Below are 20,544 nucleotides of genomic sequence, written 5' to 3'. Positions count from 1 at the left end.
AGTATTGAATTTTGAAAATTTTACTAATGAAATCCAAAATCCTGTTTCATAAAATGTAATAATTACAAGGCAAGCTAAAATTTTTAAAAGAATACCGTAAACAAATGAAATAAAAATTATTTGTTACCACAAATATCTGCATTACACTCAACACCCATACTTACACACAATCTTTAATAATTCTCTGAGTTTTGCTTATCAAATAAAATATTCTTATTTGCTTAAAAAAGTAAAAAACAATTTGGTTTTTTTTTAAAAAAGTTTTTTCAAAAAATTGAGTTAAGACAGGTGAATTTTGGAAGGTATATTGAATTTCTAAAGTTGACAACCACTAAGAAGGATTTCTCATAAATCAGTCTATATATAAGTGAAACGGGGACAAATCTTTTAAAGAAACATTTATATCTCAGGAATCTAAGGTATTATAGTCGTGAAACCTTAGACTTCTTTAAAAAAATAATTTATATATGTTCCACCGTTTTTCAAAAATTCAATTTAGGGGGTTAGAGAATGGGCCAAAACTTTACAGGAAAACGCTAAATTTCTTTTTCTATTCTAGAAGATAACTCCTGTACATTTTTCATCATTTAATCGTTTAAATTCTATGAGAAATATAGTTATTTTGTTGCTCAATTTATTTTTGACTTAACTTTGGTTATTACTTGCTCTATGTTTTTCCGTTTGGTAATATTTTAATATACGTTTAATCCCACGGTAGGAATTCAAATTCGTAATTTATACATGCTTAAGAATACAAGTTATATTCGATATATTACGTGTTGTGCCATAAATTGACGAATTTCTATAAAATAGTACCATAAAAAATAATTTGTAATAAACTTAATTTTGTAAATATGATTAAAATATTTGTGTGGTCATTCTCACACCTGAAAGAAAAACCGCTAATGTACTTTACAAATAGGTTTTTTGTAAAACACGTCGTCCGAAAACTCTTAACATTGCTGGTAAATAAAGTCTGTAGTGTATCAACATTCCCAAGATAACAATGTGATAAGATCAAAATCCTTTCCAAATTAAATAAACCAATTTTACCAATATGCCCTGAAAAAATATCAATATTTTTAAATTATGTTAGATTTTTAACAAAATTCTAATGTTTCTTTTGAAAAATTATTCTATACCAATCTAAAATCCACACGAACGAAGCCATCGGCAATAGCTAATCAATTTATAAAATGAAAATATTTTATTTTACATCATTTGTATCTCTATGTATATGAACGTTTGTTTCAGTTTTCAAATCGGTGCGCTAAATAATAAAATAAATATTATAATGGTTTTTTAATGAGCCTTCACATAGTCCCTTACAACACATTGTTCCTGTCTGACCGGGCTTGATCAGAGAATATGATATACATCACAAAAGAAAAACTTTATAATGTATTTACTGTGATTTGAATATTACCAGTAAAATTTAACAGAAATCGTATATATTTTTTTTTATTCAAGCTAATATAATTGAATATTTCACGACTGTAAAGGTTAAGTGTAATAAAATTTACAGAGAATTATAAAATATGCAACACAGAGTATTTTATATTATTCATGCATTACATTTTTTCTAACAATCAAACAAACTTTACATATATATATATAAATACATATGTATATCCATATGTCTAATGAAAAATATCTTGGGAGAAGTTCGCCATACGAAAGGAGGATGAAAATTTAGCAGCTCGAATGAGAAGTGCAGCACCGTAAGGATTATTTATTATTTTCAAGTTTTGATAATTAAATTTTCATTTTAATATGATCTATGACACTCCGGATTACATTATAAAGCTATTGTAAAAATTTGGTGGCGATTAGTTAAGTGGTTCATGCAATTTTTGCTAACATACAAACAAAATTTACCTCTTTATATAATAGAGGGATTTAGCTAGATAATAAAGATTACAAATTGAAGAAAACGTTGAAAAAACAAAATTTATTAGTTTTTGTAAAAAAAAAGGCTACGCCTTTGGAAAGAAAAATTATAAAATTAGTAAAGAAAATGAGTACCGGGACAATTTTGTTATTTGTAACGGAATCTCTCTTGAGAAAGCCTGAATCAAAATAACTATACTGAAAGAGTTTTATAAAGGTCAAGGATTTGCTGACAAGAAGGAAGAATTCTGATCGAATTGAAAAAGATATTTGTAAAAAACCATTTTCTCCAGTGTTGTATTACATAAATTTTAATAGTTCATATTTAGAAAATAAAGGAGAAATGCATCGGTAATTTTAGAATTTGGTTATGTATAAAATGAAATTGACTGATAAATAGAGAAATGAGGAATTATTGAAAGAATAGAACAGAATTTAATAAAGATTATAGTAAAGGAGAAAACATCTTGGTTGAGGAATATCCTAAGAAAATTTTACCTTCGTAGATGAAATAGTGAATGGAAGAAAAGAAACAGTAAAAGATTGACTGGAAAAGATGCACATAGAAATTAGGAGAGAAGAATTTATAAAGAAATGGAAAAATATTATCAGGACCAAGAAAAATAGAGGAAGTTCACTTGTAAAATGTCGAAAAACAACTTTAACAAATGAGGTGATGAAAACTATGTTCATAATATGTTTACTTTCCCATAAACATACGGGAAAGTGTGTTATACTATACAGAATTATAGATCTAGAAGAATTATAGCTACAGTAGAATTATAGCTCTAGAAGGAAAAGTATTATATAATAGGTCCAATTTGGATATATGATTTTCACCGGATCTTGATATTTTCTCAGATTTTGTTGTTTTAACGTACGTGTGTTGGCTTCTAAATCACCTTACAAAATATCTTCGGTCAACATCGGTCTACTGGATCGATTTGATCAAAATTGATTAGATTACTTCTATACGCGGGACATTGATGTCATTAAATTTCAACTTAAAAGGTCAAAGGAATGAGGTTATAAAGCAAGGTTACTCTCAGTACCTTGAAATTTCACCTAATTAAGGTCATATTTTTCTTAGGCATATTTGTTAACAATTAAAAAATAACAAAATTTGCAAAAAAACATTTTGATGATTGACATTTCAAAGCTCTTAAATGCTTCACATTTTATACAAATCAGAGTACGAATTGGCTAAGGAACATTTAGCTGAAGAACCGACTCGGATTTGTTAGTCCGAGCGGGGAGTTAAAATGGTTAAATGGTTTTAAAGATAAATTTATATTTTCAGCTTAAGATTCCTACAATGATATTATATAATTAATTTTTTTAATCAATTTTTTTTTAAATTTGATTAAAATTTACTTTTCAAACACATATAAATACCAATTTTGTAATCTTTCATAATTATTATTTTTACATTCCTGTCTAAATAGCGCTATAACAGAGCTTCTGGAAGGGAAAGTACTGTAATCGGTCCAATTTGGGAATATATGGTTTTCACCGGATTTTGTACCTAAGAAACCCAAAAAACCGGATGAAAATTTTCCGGATGTTAATGTTCGTATTCACCGTGTGTACGGTGTTGACCTCTAAATCACCTTATACCTCCAGAACTACTGGACCGATTTTTTTCCATTGATGTCATTAAATTTTCAACTTAAAAGGTCGTGGTGAGGGTGTAGAGGAAGGTCATCTTCAGTATCTCGAGATTTTGCCTAATTAAGGTCATATTTTTCTAAGGCACATTTTTTAATTAAAAAATAACAATATTTGAAAAAAAAATTTTGCAAAAAAGCACCCCAACCCCAAAAAAAGTTGTAAACTAGTGGCTGAGTAGGCATAATGCGTGAATAGTACCCCCTGTCATCACAAGGAGCGTTTGTGTCACCGTCCCATCTTGGAATTCCCTTTTCCCTCGTCCTTTCGGACCGGGAATTTTGAAATTCCACAGGGTTGCCGATCAAATTATTTTATACAATTTAAATATTAATTATTTAATATAGTTAATATTTCATAGGTTGTTAGCACCGACGTACAGCTATTGTAGGCGTCTGCTGTGTTGTAATGTCACAGGTGAGCGGTAACATTAAATAAATTAATAATGTTTATAGTGTAAAATTAACTCTGGCTGGGTCTCGAACTCGATCGCCCGGTAATTCGGTACCTGGTGCGCTAAGCCTCGCAGCTCACCAGTCCGCCGACAGTGCAAGCGAAATTTTTTGTATCTAAGTTGTGAAATTACATTAGTTTAATTAGCGACGGTAGGCGCTAATGGCTAGTACCGCCACACCGCACAAATTAAATACGATATGCGCGCGCCCTTTATTTAGAATCATTGAATTAAATAAACGAAAAAATATTATTTTTAAATAATATGATAAATATTTTTAATTAAGCTGTGTGTAAACCGTGTATCAGAAACAACCCACAGTTGTAGGAACGCGGCTTTAGCCGCGTGATGGGAAGATCCTTCAACTGTGTTGTCAACTTTTTACTTCGAGATGATCGGCAATATGTTATAATACATTTTAATTTTATATTTATTCATAGATATGATCTATTCACCTAAGTAGAATTATTTACCTGTTTTGAGCTGTTATTACCACGTACTTGGATTTTATCTTAATCTAGTTTTATGCGTACCTTCTGAATTAAAAAAAAATAATAATCAGAATTTGAACTTTATTTTATAGAGTAATTTTCAGTTTGAGAATAAACGGTTTTAAAGCTAAAAATTTCATTTCCACAATAAAGTTTTAAGGTCATTTGACGAATTAATAATTTTATATACGTATAATCACTAATGAAGGTAACACAGTAACCTCCAAAACACAGGTTAATTACCCAATATACTAGATTAAAAAAATTAATTCATAAAAATTCGTACCGTTATCTTTAACGCAATGTTTTTTATTTTTTATTTTTTTTTGTAATTTTTTAACTGTTAATCTTTATTCAATCTTTTTATATGCTAATATTTTTATAATTAGAATGTTTTGATTTTTAACTACTTTTCATGTAAAAAATCTAATATAAAAAGGTGAAATAACGTTTTTTTATGTCTATCAATTGACTGCACAAGGAAAAATTATTTGAGGAAGTCTTAATTATTTTTTTTTTAATTTGTTTGCAAAACTTTTTAATTATTAATCTATATATATATAAAAATCAATGTTTGTTTGTCTGTCTGTTCCAACTTAACTCGAGATCTACCGGACAGATTTTCTAAAATTTTGCACACCTACACTTTGAATCCTTGCGGTGAACATAGGCTAATTTTTTTGGACCTCCGACATAACGAAATTTAAAACACTTTATTTCTTCCATAAAGCTTATTTAATTTTCAAAATGACTGATTTTCAAGAAAAATTTAATTTTTAGCTAACATTTTTTTCAACATTGAATTGATTAATTTTGAAAAGGGCTGAAGTTTTAACGTACAGTTATTCCTAAGTTTCAATTGATTTAGCGCACATGCATATGTAATTTTTACGATTTATTAATTTATAATTTTTTACAGCTGTTTAAAAACATAAATAAATAGCTGCTTTTGTTTATCATGTGTGTGTTACTAATTTAAAGTGTGTAAATTATTTAACTGCAATCTTTTAAATTCTGTAATCTTTTTTCAAAACATCATACCGTGCCTAAAAGACATTCTTCAATCGGGAGAAATACAAAAAAAGCACGTATGATGAAAACTGTTCGTGCGGCAGAGACTGATGACGAAAGACAGTCAAGATTGGAAAGCGACCGAATACACACAGCCCGATCCCGTTCGACTGAAACAACTGAACGACGGGAAATACGTTTAGAAAGCGACCGAATACGCACAGATCAATCCCGCTCGACTGAAACAACTGAGCAACGGGAAATGCGATATGCCAGCGTTACTGTATGTGTGACGACTGACTGCACCTGCCTCCGGTTACTTGACTAATAAATATAAAATAAAAAGATTGACCACACGGGAAACGCTAGTAATCATATAGCGCGAGCGAAGTTGTGCCTGGGAGCTAGTACAAAATATTTATGTTTTAAAGTGCAGTATTTGAATTATAATAATAATAATAATAATAATTTGTTATAAGAATTCAGTTAAAATAATTAATATTTTAATAGTGAAGTATTAATGTAGTTAATAATAGTTAATATTTTTTTTTTTTTAACAATTTAAGACTTATTAATTAATTTAATCTTTTTATTTTGTTTTTATTTCAGAAAGCATACCCGCATCGATACGCCAATATACACGTAGTTAATGTCATGAATTATATGCACACTACATTAAGTATATTTAAAATGATTTTGGGAAATAAATTGGGATCTAGGGTAATTAATTTTATCATTAATAGTATAGAAAATAATTATAATTAAGGGTTATTTATTACTTTTATTTTTTCATAAATGTTTGTACTTGTATGTGTATATGGCCAGATTAAATTTAAATGGTACTACTAGTAAATTTGACTTAAAAAGATGAACATAGCTACGGCATTGAAACCTAACATTGCTTTAGTTTAAAAGTTTTCTCTTGTTGAAAAGTTCTTGTAATAATCATAATAATAGTAATAATAAGTAATAACTTACTGAATAGTATTCTCGGTTAAGTAAATAGACAGCTTTAAAAATAAAAAAAAAAAGAATTAGGATAAATATTCTATCCAAAACTGTCATGAACTTCAGTTACAAAGCAAGTCATATTATTACACAAGTAATGTTTTATTTTGAAACTAAATGAATTTTAAATACTGAAAACAAAATACTCATGTTTAAGGAAATTGATATATTCTGTATGAAATTTTCAGTATTTTAATTAATTCAGTAGTAAAAATAGGCCTGTACTTTAAGGTAGGTAAATACTTAGTGGTGGTGAGAGGATAATCACTGTACTAACTTCTTATCAGCACTGATTACAAAATAGCTGGAGTTAAAAAGTAGTGAACGCAGTCTAAACGTAATGTTATGTGGTTTTGTCACACACAAAAAATTATCATTCCAGTTAACCGTTAATTTCCTGGACTAGCAAAATAATTTTTTTTTCCAAGTAGGCCTACAGAGAACAGAGGACCACGCAAATATCATTTCATTTCCTTCCGTCCTGATTTTCCCTCTTTCTCCTAAAGAATTCTTTCTTTTTTTCACTATTCTGTGTTCTTCGCTCGTTTGTCAATGCGCTCTCTCTTTTTTTGCATTCATAAGAGCCTCTACTCTGCGGGATTTTTTTCTACCTTGACAATCTTTTATTTTTAAATTTGTTTTTCTTAGGTCTTCCTTTACTTGTTATATATATATATATATATATATATATATATACAACGGCGGAAATCTATATTTCCAAAATTTATCAAAAGGTTTTTATACAATTAGATTTTGTGGGACATAAAATTTAATCTTTATTTTTTAATTTTATTTAATTTTGTAAATCTCTTATTTGACTTTATTCTGATTCATCTTTCGTTTTTCTTGGGCTATGAATCGTTCTTAAAATTTTCCTTACAGTTTTTAAAAGTGATTCTAGAATTTTTTATAGCGAAGGTTTCTGTCCCGTAGAGGATTTCCGGTTTCAGTAGTGTATTATAGTGTCTCGGAGTTACGGATAAATTTTTCCAGTACATATTTTTAGTTAAAAATTTCAATCTCTCAAAAACAATTTTTTTTTTTTTTGCTTTAAAACGCCTTCTTATCCGAACCATTTGAGATTATTATTTCGCCTAGATATAATAAAATTATTAGATATAAAATTAAATTTATTTGTATATTTAATTTTTCCAAATTTACTTTTTATTATATTTCTTGTTTTCTTTAGATTTTGTCGTTATTTCTGTTTTAGAAAAGGAGATTTGTATACCATCTTTATCGGCAATTACATTCAAATTCTTTTTCTAAATTCTGATTAAAATAACATTTTATTTTATTAATAAAAAAATTAATTGTTGTGGAGTGTTATTTAAAGCCAATGTAAATAATTTATAAGTCGCGTTGTGTAATTTTATTGTTTTAGTTGTTATTTTTTTTACACTGACTGCAATTTTGGTTAAATTCTCTTTCGGTTTTTCTCTTCAGTGGTAAAAGCTAACAAATCTCTTAGATTTAATCCAGTTTATAAACATAATAATAAAAATTTTTGGGTGGTAGGGAAGGAGGTGGAAATGTATTTTGCACGGAGTGCCGGGCTTCCACTGGTGGAATTCAACAGTTATCAGTAGACTACCGACTAAAACCAGGACTCTTACACCAGGGCTTTTCCACCAGGACTCAACCCGTAACCGCTTAGCAAATTTCTTCAAGCCAAGTCCTCATATACTAGCTTGAGAAGGCCGCTACCTAATTTTCACGACTATCCAGGTTCTGAGAATGCTGCCGTCGAATCAGGCCACAGTCCCCACCTGCTCAGATTACGGAGCTTCATCGCAACCACCTTGTGGGGGCTCAGTGCTCCGAGATCCGCCTCTAGTGTCCCTCCACCTGCCGCCCACCGAGCACATTTGAAACAGGTATGCTCAACGTCGTCCCGTACACCGGGGCAGTAGAGGCAGTCGGGGGACGGCGTTTTCCCAATAACATGGAGATAAGCGCGGAAGTACCCGTGACACGTTAAAAACTGGGCCACGCAGTACTCCACCTCTCTGTGCCGCCGCTCCGTTCACGGTCTGACCAGAGGGATAAGCCTTGATCATCCTCTTGTCTCGTGGTCCCAGGTCTCTTGCCATGCGAGAAAGGTTCGAGTCCGTTCCTCCTTGGCGATGGTCTCCCGGTCTTCGCCTGCCCGTCACCTCCTGTAGGTCGCCTGGTGTTCCCTTGCCAAAATATCAGTGGATATGATGCCGGCAACCACCAGTATGATAGGCTCAGAAACCGTCCGATACGCGGAAGCGACGGTTTCTAACCTTTAAGAAAGCTTCAAACTTCTCAATTCGACTATGAAAAGTTTTTGAAAGAGAAACCGTTAGTTGCTCCCGTAAAGTTTTATTTGGAATGAATAAAGTAAAAAATAGTAATAATAATAATAATAATAATAATAGACAAATGAAGAAGCTACTTGTACTTGAAGAGTTATATCTTACGAATCAACCGATTGAAAAATTAAGCTTGTAACACTTTAAACTTTGTTCTTTTACCCGGTACTTATTTTTTGCTTATTTAAAAAAAAAATCGTCTAGTCATTTAAATATAAATAATAAGAAAGAATTTAATCTTTATGTAGCCATATTGCTGCGGATTGTTTTGAAGCGAGTGTATATTCTTCGCTAGTAGAGAAGTAGCCAGAGATTATAAAAAAAAATGTTCCTTTCCAAACCTTTTCCATTAAAGATTTAGTTGAAATGAACTACGTTAATTGTGTTTTAAAAACATGTACCTCAATGTGAAAATATTTCGTAATTTTACTACGATTTGAATTATCTTATTTTATTAGATAAAATTATTAATCTCGTACTAAAACCAAATATGGAAAAAAATTCAAAACATATTGTACGATAGATAAAACTTTTGTTTATTAAATCTAAAATAATTTAATCCTGTAGAGTTTCTTTAATTAAACTATCAATAATCAAGAAAAAAAAAGCAATAATACAGTGAAAATAAAGATAATATAAGATGGATTCTTATTTTTATTAACTCGTCGAAGTAACATTTTTCAAGATATATACTATAACAAAATTTCTAGTTAAAAGTAAACGATATAAAAAGACCTTATATTTTTAAAGAGACGGTTAGAGAACTAGCAATAAATGTAATGGAATGTTGAAATTGATAGGAGATTTTCTTTTAGAGTGCGATGTATCTTAAAATCGGATTACTTCAGTAAATATATTTTTTTATACGTAAATTATGTATTTTAATTTTTTTATAGATTTTAAATCTGTAAGAAAATATTTTCCTTAAACTAAAATCTGTTTTTTATCCTTTGTGATTTTTTTCTAATCTTTTAACCTCAGTAAAACTGCACTACATAAATACTGTGATATTGCATTTTCGATTTCATATTTTATGTATTCAAATCGTCGCTATTACTTTACAGTTTGTAACCTACACACGTTTCTTTACTTTCAAATTAACTAGATCTGGATATCTCAATACATTACCGATCCAGTTCATTCCTTTAAATGATTTTGCCATAAATTTCTCCCATTTCTTATGCGACTTATGATTTCTTTATTTCAAAGTATCTAATATTCAACGACATTTTCTAAAACTACACTTTTGATCTTTATTATTTATTTTATTGTTTATATTTCCTTACTTTAAAGTGTAAGGCAGTACAAAAATATGAAAACTGTCTTCGATCGTGCTTGTCTTCTTTTGATATGTACCTATCATTGATCATTTTATTATCCAAATATCAACATTTTGCAAATTTTGATGTATTATCCTAACACTTTAATTTCTTTTCCTCAATATTCTTTGTATCTCATTTTGCTATGTTATAATACAGCCAGAGTTTAATAAATTTATCGCTTAGAACAAACAGTACTGTCTAACAGAATATATTATTAACATAAACTCTTACTAATCTAAGAAAATTATTTTAATAAAATTTTCTTTAAAATGCTTGTGAAGAAAATCGAAATTGATTTTTTTCTCGATATCCCCCATGCCTTTAAAAGAATTTGAAAAAATAACATGATAAAAATCCCATTTTTAAACATATTTGAAAAAAAATCAGCGTGACCAATCCTGAAATATAATGCGAAAAGCAGTGTGACACACATGCGTAACCACATTCATACTTACGTATATTTTTTTGGATTAAATGGACCATAAAACTATAAAGATTTGCAAAATACCTGACATCCCGGATATTTATGATTATAGTTATTCTAACTATATTCACTGGAAAAGTAAATATTTATTGTAACATTTACTTAAAAAAAAAACGAGATTAAAATAAAAAAAGGAAAATTCTCTTTTATACATTTATGAAATAATTTGTTCATTTAACAAAACCAAAATTAATTATAACTAGTTTTACCCTTTTACTTTAGCAATTTAAGTTGAAACCCGTTATTGTCTATCACACTTAAAATTACTGTAAAACACTAATCTGAAATAAATTTATAAATTTATTTCAGATTTAATTATAATTTTAGCTAATTAAATTTTGTTATTAATAATTAATTTTTATTGCAGTTAATTACACATTTAAATTATGAAACACTTCATGATTACGTACCAAAAAACATTCTTCCAAAAGAATTTGGTGGGACCTATCCGCATAGTCTTGAAGAAATTAGAGGTAAAATATTATTTTTTAGTTTTATAGGTTATGTTTTTTAATCTTACGATTGGCTATACCAGTTTCATGTCAGTTCGCTTAAAACCATTTTTTGTTATGGCACTTAACATACAAATACGTTTATAATGTAATAAAATTATTATGATAATGTTTATTTGACGAATTTAGTTAATTCATTAAATCAGCCTACTAACTAAATGAACTCTGATTATTATCAGTGGCTAATAAATAACCGGTCTGGTTTATCGTAGAACTGGTTTACCCTAATTATTTATGTATGTATATATGTATACAATTACCACTTATATCAAAATATTGAATGTTGAACAGACTTAGTCATGTATAACCTTATCAATTATTTTTTATTCTTATATATACAAGATATATTTATTTTATGATATATTTTCAATCTTAAAACCATACGTCTAAAATAACTAATACTTCATATTCAAAAGAGGAAAAAAATACTCAAAGTTAATTTTTTTTCCTAAAGAAGGCAAAGCTTGCGCTTAGAAGAGGAATATTAGGAAAAAGTTCAGTATTAATTACTTTTCTCATCATAATATTACAAAAGGCAATATTTCATGTTAATAAATAGATTAAAAATTTATATATAGAATATTTGTTCAATTATTGAACAAAGAGTGATTTAAACAAAGTTCTGAAACGATTTGTAAAATATTTTTTCAAAATATACCCCAACAGCAATATCTAAGATTAAGAGGTAGTTGAGGTTTGCAATAAGGGTTCGTCTAGTGGTGAACTCGTCATCGCAAATCAGCTGATTTCGAAGTCGAGAGTTCTAAGGTTCAAGTCCTAGTAAAGACAGTTACTTTTATATTGATTTGGATACTACATCGTGGATACCGGTGTTCTTTGGTGGCTGGGTTTCAATTAAACACACATCTCAGATGTGTGTTTAATTGAAACCCATACATCAGGAATGGTCGAACTGAGACTGTAGAAGACTATACTTCATTTACATTCATACATATCATCCTCTTTTTTTTCTTTTTTTTTTCTTCCCTACTCTCCCCGACCGGATATCCAATTAAGTATACTCAGTCGGGGAGAGTGTCCTTTTACTCTCAAAGGAGGCGTCCCCCACCCGCCGGCTATACGTCCGGCACGGCAGGTTGGCCTCCCTGGTCTCGGATCTTTTGTTTTACATTGCCTGCCTCTAATCCCCCGCTTTAGAGCCAAGGTCCGGCTATGCCGTCCCCCAGCGCCTCAGCAGGGAACCGGGACTCGGTCTTTACGCCTTTGGCCTCTAATCGACAGCGCCGACCCCACAAAGAGCCTAGGCTCCCGCAGGGACGACCCCGCCGACCGGGACTTGGTCTTTTATTTTAACCCAAACTCAAACTCCCCTGGAGTTCACCCCCTTCTCAGGTACCCGCACACCAAGGCGTACAGGCCCTCCATGGAGTGACTGTCCGCCCTACCCTACTGTTTATACTCCCATTCTTCTGTCTTCATCCTGTTTGGCCCGCAGGACCACCCCGGCGAACCTGCGGAACCATTCCCAGTTCTCATTGTTGTACCCCAACCGGTTTATGAGATTTTCTGGTGTAAGACCATTAATTACTATTTGACCTCTGTTAACGGCCCATCTTGGACATATGAACAACGTATGTTCAGCATCGTCGTTCTCTGGACAATAGATGCACTGCGGGGTGGCTCTCTTCCCGATCCTATACAGATACTGACCGAAAGAGCCGTGCCCCGTCAGTAATTGTGTCATGTAAAAATTGACATCTCCGAGTCTATTGTTATTCCAGGTTTTAATATTAGGGATTAGGCGTCTGGTCCATTCTCCCACTCTGGACCCTCTCCACTCTTCTTGCCATTCTTGTTCTATAATCCCTTCCATCTCTTCTTTCGACATACCGCTGTGTCTGAGGGTTCTGGCTTTTATCTGAAGGTCTATGGGTAGGACCCCGGTCAGTACGCACAGCGCGTAATACGATACCGTACAGTAACTAGCAGCTACACGCAGCAATGCCAGTCTATGGACACTTCTCAACTTCTTTTTATTTCGCTGTATGTTCATTGCCGCCCCCCATATGGGAGCCGCATACAGTACCGTCGAAGTGATAGCCGCGGTTATCAATCTTCGAATAACCATTTTAGGTGTGCCACATATCATCCTCTGAAGTAATAATACCTTACGGTGGTTCCGGAGGCTAAACAAATAAGAGAGAGAGAGAAACTACAAATGCCTTATAACTGAAGAAAACCTATGTGACAGATCATTATTAAAAAAATAATTACTTATAAATTTTTTTAAATATTTCAATTTTTGTTTTTTTTTATAATAAATAACAAAAAATACCAAAAATTACAAAAATACATTTGATTACATACAAAAAATTATTTTTTAAAAAAGCTTTTATTTAACTAATATTAATATTAACATTAATAAGAAAAGGAAACAAATTAGAAAAACGCTCTAAAAAGTAAAAAAAAAAAGAATTAAATAAAATTGAGAATTTAAAAAAAAAATACTAAATTTTTTTTTTTAATTTAAAAAATTTTTCTTTAAAAGTTTTTTTATGGAATCTTACATTTTCTTATTTTCATTGTATTTGAAAATATTTTTATTATTTTTTTTAATTTGTACTGATTTTTATTTCTATTGGTATTAAAATTTTAATCAAGATTTTCTTTCTTTTTTCTATTGCATTTATTTTACCTGGTTTCAAACTGAAACCAATTGATTCTGATGCCTATCGGCCTTCTGATTTGATTATCGTATTGTAATGTTTGATTTTACCCTTTATTGAGATATTCTTTTGGTTGTAAATACCTTTTTATTAGTTACTAGACCGATTTCATTTTTTCGTTCTTATGTGATCGACTTCTTTTTCTGAACCATTAATTTGGATTACCTCTTCCAGATTATTAAATTTATTACCTTTGTTGTTTGTTGCTTTTTCCATATTTCGTATTTAGAGATTTGACAGAATCTTTAATGTCGGTCATGAAATGTCTTTTTATAGAAAACTTTTAGCTACATTTGCTGTATGCTTTCTTTTAGATGGCATAATTTTCTTTTTTTTTCAACAATTGCTATAAAGTAAAATTTATTGTATATTCTTCTTCTCAGATGTTTATGTTTGGATCTGTTTTTATTAATGGAAAACCATTTTCATCTTAAAACATTTATACGAAAAGATGAAAATGTTGTTTTTTATTTCAAATTTTTATTTACAATCCGTTACATTTTAGTAAAATTTTAAGAAATATAACATATATTCACATTAAAAAGGAATTCCCAGTGAAATTCTTCACAAATTATATACTAGTACCATATAGAACTTCTGTGAGCAGAAATTTCAGTGCGCAGGATTAAAATGCTATCAAGAATCCCGAGGGCATTCTCATTTCCTTATTGCGAATGTCACATGGCTCGACTTATAAACCTTTATCTTCCATGTACCCAGCTTCCTGCTGATTAGATTTCATTCTAATTGTAGATTAGTTGAAGCCACAATTGGGTTGTCATAAACAGCCAGAATAGTCAGCCGCGTCAATGGCTAAAGAAGCGACAGTGCCTCCATTCTCAACCTGAAGGTCAGCAGTGAAAATACGGTACAAGACAGGTCCCAAAACTGAACCTTGTGGAACCCGCGACTTACTTTCGAAGAACGCAGATAATTCTTGATTACATTTTACCAAGGAGAAATTCCCATCCAAGTAGCTATAAAGAACAAGGTAATAAATTTGAGGAAGGTCCTTTTTCAACTTATAAATTTTGTTAGCACGTTTAACTAATTCTTTAATTTTGATTTTTTCTTTTCTAATGTCTATAACCAAAATACCAAATATTCGTCAGTAAATGCTAAACAATTTACAGATTCAGATTTTGACTACATTTTTATATTTTCTTTTATTTTAAGTATTTGTTTTTTTCTTTTCCATTCTTCAATTATTTTTCCAGAGTTGAATCAACTGCACTCATATTTCAAAGCCCACATTATTCTTAAAGTAATATAACATTATTATTACTGAAATTATTGTTTTATATATAAATTTAGCTATTTTACTGGTTTAAATACATTTGCTAACCAAGTAATGTTTTGTAATTTTAAATATAAAATAATCAATAAAAAGTAAAAATATAATTAATTATATTTTATAAATAAATTTATATTCTAAATTTATTATACTTTATTTATAATAATATTTATTTTTCTTCTTTTTTCAGATCTAACATATGAAAAGATGGTAATGAAAAGAGATTGGTTTGCAAAACAAAGAACAATATGTGCTGATATTAAGACTTGTAAGGATTCATTTAATGAAGAATTTGGTTGCAAAGGAACTTTTAGAAGAATTGAAATCGACTGATCTTTTTAATAAAAAGTTATACAGTTTTATTTCAGTTATTACTTAGGAAGAGTACTCTACCTGTTAATATTTATGGGTGGGTAAACATTTGAATGAAAATTACACATCCAAGATAAATTTAATTTTACCCAAGGTAATAAACCTTTATAAAAATTAAATAAAATATAAAATAATTAAAAACACAAAAACTTAGTAAATACAAATAACTAGCTTTTAGTAGCATTCCTATTACTATAGATTTTTAATATAAATGATTATAAATTTAAATTATATTAATAAACTTTCATTTGTGTTTTAAACTAATATATTTTTATTTTTATTTTGTGGAGTAAGGTTACATAATTATAGGAATCTTTCATGGTAAGTAAGATAATAATTAGCTTATCTTGAAAAAAAAGCTCATCTTATCTTGGAAAAACCTAATCTTATAATAAAAATATGTTGTATAATAATATAGTAAAAGATAATTAACATTACTTACTTCAGATTATAAAATAATCTCTCTTCAGATTGTAAGAGAGGAGCTAAAAACATTCAACATCCAACGACAATGGTCAATAATTTGTGGCAGGTGAAGGCACTAGTAAATTGCAACAAAATGAAAATACGAATATACAAATGAAATGAAGAAATAATATTTGTCATTCACACATTTTTCATAGTGTCATTCTCATCATCAGTCTCATTTCCTTAACATAGTAGAGGTAACACACTTGTTCTCGCATTCAGCACTTCCAAAGTTGTCCTCTTTCCTTCTTCCTAAAGGAGCATAGCTAAGAGTTAGTTTGGGAATTCTTGTAATCTCCATGTTCCTCCATCACTCTCTATCCTTATTTCTTATCCCATTCCTTCTTGTTACCGCTTTAAATCCCCTTAAGAAATTCATTTCGGTGGCCTTTTATAGAGCTACTCATTTCTCCTTAAAACCTAAGCCTACAGGCATATAACAGAATAGGTACAACGATGCTCTTGTACAACTGTAACATAGTTTCTTTCGTAGAATTTTTAAATTTTAGTTTATAATCCCAAAAATACTTCTAAATTTATCAGTTTAAAATTGAGAGTATCTTCATCCGTAACAAAAGAGAAATACAACGTAAATAGTTAAAAGATTTTATCTGTTGTTGCTCATAGATATATTTTCTTATCTCATTGGTTCTGCTCTTTTGAATGTCATTATTTTTTTCTTCGCAATTGAGATTTTACATAATAATCACAAGTAAAATTGGATAATTTAAAAGTACTATACTGTAATTCATCTTTGCTTCCATATAAGATGGCCATGTGATCAGCAAATAATAAATTATTTAATTAATAGTTATCAGCATAATGTATATCAAGTGATGTTTGTTGTTTACAAATGATTTCATTGGTTGTATTGCCCAAAACTAAATTAGAAAAAATATAATAAAAATAATTCGTTAAAAAGATTTTCTATAATTAACATTTGTTATATATCATTTATTAAACCCACATTAATACAGGCCAGAGTTACTGAACCCATTACAGATTAATTAAGAATACTGGACATTAGTTAAATAAATCCTATGTAAAGTAATTTTAATATTTTGTCACCCAGATCCTACTGCTTAAAATTGCCCTTTCTAAAATTGTCAAGATTTCTTTAAGATTGCCATTTCTAAAATTGGACTAAGATTTCATTATTTAGCTTTTCAGTTTTGAGAAATAATATATTGCTCGTTTTATAAGACAGCCAAAAAAAGGGGTATAATGTATTTACATGTATGTATGTATGTATCTATGAATGTATGTATGTATGTTTGCTCCACTATAGCAGCTCAATGGCTGAACCGATTTAGATGTATGATCCCATGTTGGAATCCTTACGTTACCGGGAGTAACATAGGCTGCTTTAATGAGTGGAATTAATGAACTGTGAGACTCTACACTGTGTGAACTGGGTTGAACTGAATGATTTGAATCATTCAGTTCAACCCAGTTCACACAGTGTTAGTATTATTCAATTGATTGAATAACATTACAAAAATAATATAATTAAATTTATATTAAATTAAAAAAAATATCTGTTTAATTAATAATAGACTTCCCACGGGTACTCCACGTGAGGCTAGAGTGGTGAGGTGATGCAACCAGCTCATGCAAGGCGAGACCAACAACAGCTGGTAACAAACGTGGTGCCACTGTGGCACTGTTTAGGGAGATGCAATGAGGTTCTCTTATTACATCTGTGCAAACAATCGTCTGATTTTCAAAATTCAAACTGGGTATTTTAACAAATACCCTTCAACCTACTAATATAGTTTGAAGGCTAACTTTTGCCTACATCAGATACACTCTCGATCTAACAAATCATGGTTATTTGGAAATGTTTTTATATCTTTGCAACCAATCTTCATTTTCATTTATGCACTGATTTTTATTTATTAATGTGATCTGTATGATTTCATTCATGTTAATGATATTAATAAAACTGCACATGCTATTAAAATATTTTTTGCTCAGAAAGAGTGTAATGTATTTAGGGTATATGTATGTATTTAATGTGTTTGTACATTGTAGCAGCCCAAATACTATATACAGAACTTCACCTGCATGCTCTTTAATTATCCTGTATTTGTAATTATACTGTATTAAAGAGCAATGTTTGTTGGAAGTTTTTTTTTTTGGTTGTCATTTTTTTAATTTTTAATATTTATCTCTTGTTTACAACTGGTTAGTTTTCTTTGGAGTTAAAAAACACGTAAATGTTATTTACTTACTATGAGATGTAAAAGCTGAGTAAAAACTTAAGTGATCCGTAAATGAAAAATTGGCAAAAAACATATTGCCAAAATATTTTAGTTAAATTCACATCTAAAAATTAAAATTTTGCTCTGTGTAGGAAAACAAAATCGTCTCCTTAATCAGTTTAATATACAGAACTGTAAAATGTTTTACTACTTCATACAGTACATATAGAACATAATTTGATATACTTCTTCCAACACGAATTAATTAACATTTCTTTATTTCTTTTTCTCACATAACTATGATTTTAAAAAAATTATAGGGAAGGGTCACTCTTTCAGGTTGGATGCTTGTATTCTCAGAAGTATTTATTTTTACTGCAACACTGTTCATCCACTTTGACATTGTGCTTTTTAACATTTATTTTTTTTTTTGGATCACTTCAATTTTAAAAACTTCTTTTTACTTTATAAAAGTAACTTTATACTCATTACATTTTCTATATATTGTATACCTAAATATTATTTTACCTCACAATTATACATAATTTATTTCTTTCTTTAATTTAAATTATTAATAACACTGGTCAACATAAAATTTGGAACTGAAAAGGGAGTAGATGTGCTATATAGTATTTAATGTGTTGAATCTGAATATGTATTCCAAAACATCCCATCACATAACATTTTTAAGTTATAACTTCTTAAATTAATTTGTTCCATCATTCGTAGAACAAACAATACAAATAAAAATAAGTTAGTACGTCTGTATGTTTGCTTATTCACATCTGATTTATATTGTGACACATGCGATAGATCTATATTTGATACATAGCAGCTAAATGATATCATTTCATGTCATGCCAGACATGTCAATGAGTCAAGTAATGAGTAATTGAACGAGTTGAAATTTTCTTCAGTATGATTTCAGGTCTTGGTATGACTTGCTGTGTTCTTAGTTGCAATAGTGGTTTTATTATACACATATTATAAACATTGTTTTCATAAATTTAGAGAAAGATTTTTATGACAGAACAACTTTTTGTATTATTTTGTGTGTGTGTGTTTAACATTGTGTTTTATTGCACTCCATGGTGAAACAATTTTATTAAGTATTTTAAGTAATTAAGTATTTTTAAATTAAAACTTAATTATTTTTCTAATTAAGTAAGTATTTCTGTTTTCATTTAAAACTTCATTTTTAAGTAAGAAATGTCTGCAAAATGAAGGAAGGGATTTTAATTGCAATTATTATTTCTGTTTTAGTATTCTGTTATTCAAGAAGTTTCTCAGTATTTTAAATGGTCGTAACTAAAAGTCCGATGGTGATGAAGAAAACATATTCTAATTCACCAACTTTTATCTCAGTTCTAAATATACATATATTTTTTTGTTGACCTGTGTAATTATGACTCTTCCCTGGTCATAAATGACATTAGTTACAATTGCAGTTGGACCAATGATTTGTAGTATACCTGATAAATAATCATCTGTTTTGTTTTAAGAAAAATTAGTAAGTATTTTTAAATTATAAAAGCAATAAAAAAAAAATTAATTTCGTCAGTTAATATAAATTATGAAATTAAACGAAACCAAGATATGCTATCATAAAACAGTCTAAATAAAAAATATTTTAGTAGGTTATTACATTAATATTGTCTGTATTATTTAAAATCAACGCAGTTTGTAACAGATTTATTTCACCAATTATTCCATTTAAAATTTCCTAAAGCGTAATTTAATTTTTAATCGTTAATTAATTAAAAAATTCCAAGGATTGAAATATCTCACAATAAAGGTCTTCATTGGTAAACCAAAATAAAAATTTGCTAAAATTAATAAGCATTTCAGTTTAACTTCCAAGCTATCTAATCAAGAGTTAAGCATGGAGTGAATGGTTTTTTCCTGTTTAGCCTCCAGGAATTACCATTCAGGTATTACTTAAGAGGATGATATATATGTATGAGTGTAAATGAAGTGTCTTGTACAGTCTCAGTTTGACCATTTCTGAGATGTGTGGCTAATTGAAACCCAACCACCAAAAAACACTGGTATCCTCAATCTAGTATTCAAATCCGTTTAAAAGTAATTGCCTTTAGTAGGGCTTGAACATTGGAACTCTCGACTTCCTTCCAAATCAGCTGATTTGGGAAGACATGTTCACTACTAGACCAACCCGGTGTGTTGGAGTGAATGGTTTATAAAGATCTTACTTCACCTTACCCGCATTGATAAAGTGATCTGAAAAATTCTTAAATACTCTGGTTTCTACCTACCAGTTTTCTACCTACTGCCAGGTCTGGGTGTATGTCTGTATAAATTAGTAACTGCAATCACCATCTT

General features: G+C 29.7%; 1 protein-coding gene across 2 annotated transcripts in view; it reads left to right on the top strand.

Moving 5' to 3' along the window:
• Nucleotides 1–19,674, top strand: part of LOC142327950 (alpha-tocopherol transfer protein-like) — a 57,456-nt gene extending 37,782 nt beyond the window's left edge. Inside the window, exons 5-8 of one of the 2 annotated variants that reach the window (XR_012757130.1) lie at nt 6,124–6,234; nt 11,035–11,140; nt 15,351–15,569; nt 19,468–19,674. Coding sequence is in view for 1 of the 2 variants with exons in the window: in XM_075371370.1 (XP_075227485.1) it covers nt 6,124–6,234; nt 11,035–11,140; nt 15,351–15,493 (360 nt within the window). In the remaining variant the exon portion in view is untranslated. Of the gene's footprint in view, nt 1–6,123; nt 6,235–11,034; nt 11,141–15,350; nt 15,687–19,467 lie in introns of those variants that run through there. The other variant, XM_075371370.1, reaches the window with a different exon arrangement.
• Nucleotides 19,675–20,544: the final 870 nt, after the last annotated feature.

The sequence above is a fragment of the Lycorma delicatula genome, chromosome 7 (genome assembly GCF_047948215.1).
Source record: "Lycorma delicatula isolate Av1 chromosome 7, ASM4794821v1, whole genome shotgun sequence".
NCBI classification, from domain to species: Eukaryota; Metazoa; Arthropoda; class Insecta; order Hemiptera; family Fulgoridae; genus Lycorma; species Lycorma delicatula.
The sequence above is the reverse complement of the archived record's forward strand: the minus strand, read 5'-3'. Positions and strand labels throughout refer to the sequence as shown.